Genomic DNA, 3,352 nt, shown 5'->3' with positions numbered 1-3,352 from the left:
CCCTACAGCCTCAAAATCAGATCTTCAAAACTCTAAACAAGACTTATACATCTATTAAATCGGGAAAAGGGTCACAGTATTGATTTGTCTGATCGACATTGCGCGTGGATGTCGTATTGTCTGGTAAGAAAGTTCATAGGGAGAGCATACCTAGACTCATCTCCACGACCTCATTTACAAATGATAATCTCTTCATTGAGGGTACTCCAACAATATCTACCCTGAACCACAATTTGATATCCATCACCTCTCCTCTAGACCACAATCCGAACAGCCTCGCAAGTGGCTCGACCGCACGCTGCCGTGGCTCAATTGCACGCAGAGGCATGTAAGAATACACTCAGGCATAGCCAAGCACCTGTGAACGTGCATACCCGTGTGTCAAGAGCGAACTTCCATGCACATGCGGCTGTACGTGCTCGAAGCAAGCACAACAGAGCGAGGCATGCGGCCGCGAGAGAGGAGTTGTTGAAGTCCATGAAGCCAAGGTGTGTGTGTGTATGTATACGTTCTATCTGGATTGTGCGTGCTTTACTTCATCTTGATTATAGCGCATGTCGAGATTAGTTTGACGCTGTACTGTGTGCTTCGCGTCGGATTCTGACTAACAGGGACTTAAATATCTGAAATCAAAAGGTCAGGGATATGGCTGGTGTGAGTGGTACGCTATGAGCGCATAGTCTATTCAAGTGCATGGGAAATAAAGTTTCGTTACACGCGCTTCCATCGAATCATCTATGCAATGGAATTGGAGAGTTCCCCAGCGCTCGCTACATTTTTGTGTACGTGCATACACACACATACACACATATGTATATTTAGATACATAATTAATATATATATATATATTCAGCGCATGTCGAGATTAGTATGACGCTGTAGTGTGTGCTTCGCGTCGGATTCTGACTAATATATATATATATATATACATGTATATATATAATGAATCTTACGCTTGCACTCTTGGATATTTTATTTACATCCAGGCCGACCACTCCCGCGCTCAAACCAAGCGCCAAACAAAGGATGGGATCAGGTATCGGCATACCCACTACAACGGCCAAAGACCTGCACCAGACGGGCAATTCTGCCGCAGCAGCAGCCACTACCACTGATCCGGAAAGCGCAGAAGGTGCCGAGAAACCCGCAGAGACCACAGCACCCACAAAACCCAGCCTTGCGATTTTCACGCCCATGAAGGACGCGCCTGGGTGGCACGTAGACGCCGCTGGTAACATTGCGTTTACCGGAAACCGGTACGACGAAGATGGCAATTTGGCCAGTGATGGAGAGTTTGATGAACGTGGCGATCTGATAAGAGACGGCCCACCGGTAGGGGTTTGGGGGGTCTTTTGACACAGATTTCTGTGTGTTTGTTATTGATACGCTTAGCGGCAGATGAGTTGCCAGAATTGTGGAGTGGCGTCTGTAGCTTTATCTTACTGTCTGAAGTTTCGTTGGTATGTGTGGTTGGTGTAAGTAACGAGCTCTGTGAGATTGTTGAATGACTACCATTGAAGTGTCTACCCGCGAGGACTCTCAGCAACTGAACCGTTGGTTTCAATGGAACTGTTTAGCACTGCAATAACATCTATCGGTGTTGAATGGGGGTTTTTTTTTGCAAAGGTGTACTGCATAGCAGTGAAAGGCTCTCAAGCAATATGTAGTACGATGAGAATATCGATTATATAGAGTACTCACATACTACCCAAGTACCTAATTTTGTCCGAATGTTGAAATTCGTTTATTGTCATATCATTCTCATACACCACGCGCATAAATCCTCGACTCGGATGTATTTTCAAATACATATGAAGGGATTTGAACATATATGAACAAATTTGAATATATATAACTGAATTTCAGATATATATAAACCAATTTACATATATACAAACACATTCTCGCTGCATTATAGGGTGTTGGACGAGCCCACACGCAGCAAAACGAGCTCAATACCAACAAATTCATAAAGGACAAGGCACCCAGTACAGATGAAGCAAGCATAGAGTCTGGCAACGCCGAGGTGGCTGAGGAAGAGAAGCCACGTACTGGCAGGTATTCTTCACACATGGTAGCTTTTAAAACAAAACAATATCCCAGTTTTCTTTCTGGTGCACGTGTCCAACAGTCTTCGTTCTGAACTTCCGATTGCAGTGTACATGTTCGCGCATACACCTGGTTCATGCGATGTAAGTTGCGGGTGCGTGCGAGAGCTTATCCGGATACTGAAAGTGCCTTTGAGTTTTAGCAACAACATACTGGATGTGTCCTTCCGTATCGGATCGAGGCTTAGTTTTGAATGTGTCGCTGGTGATGCAGCTAGTTGCTGTGATTGTGCATAGTACGGTGGTTTTGGCAATGTGAGGACACCTGGCAAGTCACATACCTATAGAAGTATACCCATCTGGACTATTCGTACAGCGCCGAGGTATTTGTACATATGCAAGTCGTGTGTTTCTATTTAGTTGCGACCGCTTTGAAGTTGAACCGGAACTCCAGGGGAGGCCGTTAGTTTAAACAAACGTTTTGCTAACGCGCACGCCGCCTTAAACGTCCCTGGCTACACTTGCCCGTACGAAAACATGCGTTCCCATACACACTACAACAACCCATCAACAAATAAATGTAAATCCGCACTCTCTGTCCGCAACTGGCGTTGAGATATGGTTGTGATTGGTGCGAAGTGTATAAAATGATGAAAAGTGATGATCAAAAGTACCAGCACGATCACAAATTCTCTCAAACGCGTTGCTTGTTTAAGACTCGCTTGCCTGAACACTCACAAAATTGTGTTCTTTCGACCGCAACCGTAGTCGAGGTCAGTTTTCTAACCAGGAAGAGGTGCTTGAGGGTAAGATGCAATACAAGGGCTTTCTGTACAACAGCGAAGGTCAACTAGATGGTGACGGAGGCTACGACAGTGACGGTGTGCTCGTTGCGGACAAGTTCCGAGCCGAGGAGAGCCGCTTGCGAAAGGAGGTAAACAACTGTATTGATAATGTTGGTTCACATGTCGGGAATGTGCCTGAGTGGCCTAGTGCCTTGGTTACTGTGTGGGGAAGAATTGACGTGAATGGCCGATGCGTAGAAAGGTTATACTCATTTGAGTCGGTGTTGTAGTTGGTATATGTCCCTACACAAAAAGCTCCTGGTCACTGGAACGTTTGCACCTATGAATAGAAAGTACGAATACAGCATGCTCACAATATATCAACCCGCATTACACCAGATGGGCGTGCCACTAATCACCAGAGAGGAAGAGTTGGCGCGAGAAGAAGAGTGGATGAGAGATAACGATATGTTCGAGCCAGCTGACTCCCAGACCGACGGCGGTGTGTGACTGTGCTAT

At 45.7% G+C, this 3,352-nt stretch overlaps 1 protein-coding gene across 1 annotated transcript in view; it reads left to right on the top strand.

The window, feature by feature from the left end:
• Positions 1 to 258: 258 nt before the first annotated feature.
• The window catches only part of SARC_10719 (hypothetical protein), a gene marked incomplete at both ends in the record, with an annotated part of 9,460 nt that continues 6,366 nt past the window's right edge, over positions 259 to 3,352 (top strand). The window contains 5 exons of the mRNA XM_014295229.1: positions 259 to 488; positions 987 to 1,332; positions 1,919 to 2,058; positions 2,817 to 2,982; positions 3,233 to 3,335. Of these exons, the coding sequence (XP_014150704.1) occupies positions 259 to 488; positions 987 to 1,332; positions 1,919 to 2,058; positions 2,817 to 2,982; positions 3,233 to 3,335 (985 nt within the window). The remainder of the gene's footprint in view (positions 489 to 986; positions 1,333 to 1,918; positions 2,059 to 2,816; positions 2,983 to 3,232; positions 3,336 to 3,352) is intronic.

The sequence above is a fragment of the Sphaeroforma arctica genome, assembly GCF_001186125.1.
Source record: "Sphaeroforma arctica JP610 unplaced genomic scaffold supercont1.1360, whole genome shotgun sequence".
In the NCBI taxonomy this organism is placed as follows: Eukaryota; class Ichthyosporea; order Ichthyophonida; genus Sphaeroforma; species Sphaeroforma arctica.
Note: the sequence above shows the minus strand (reverse complement) of the source record. Positions and strands in the feature narration are given on the sequence as shown.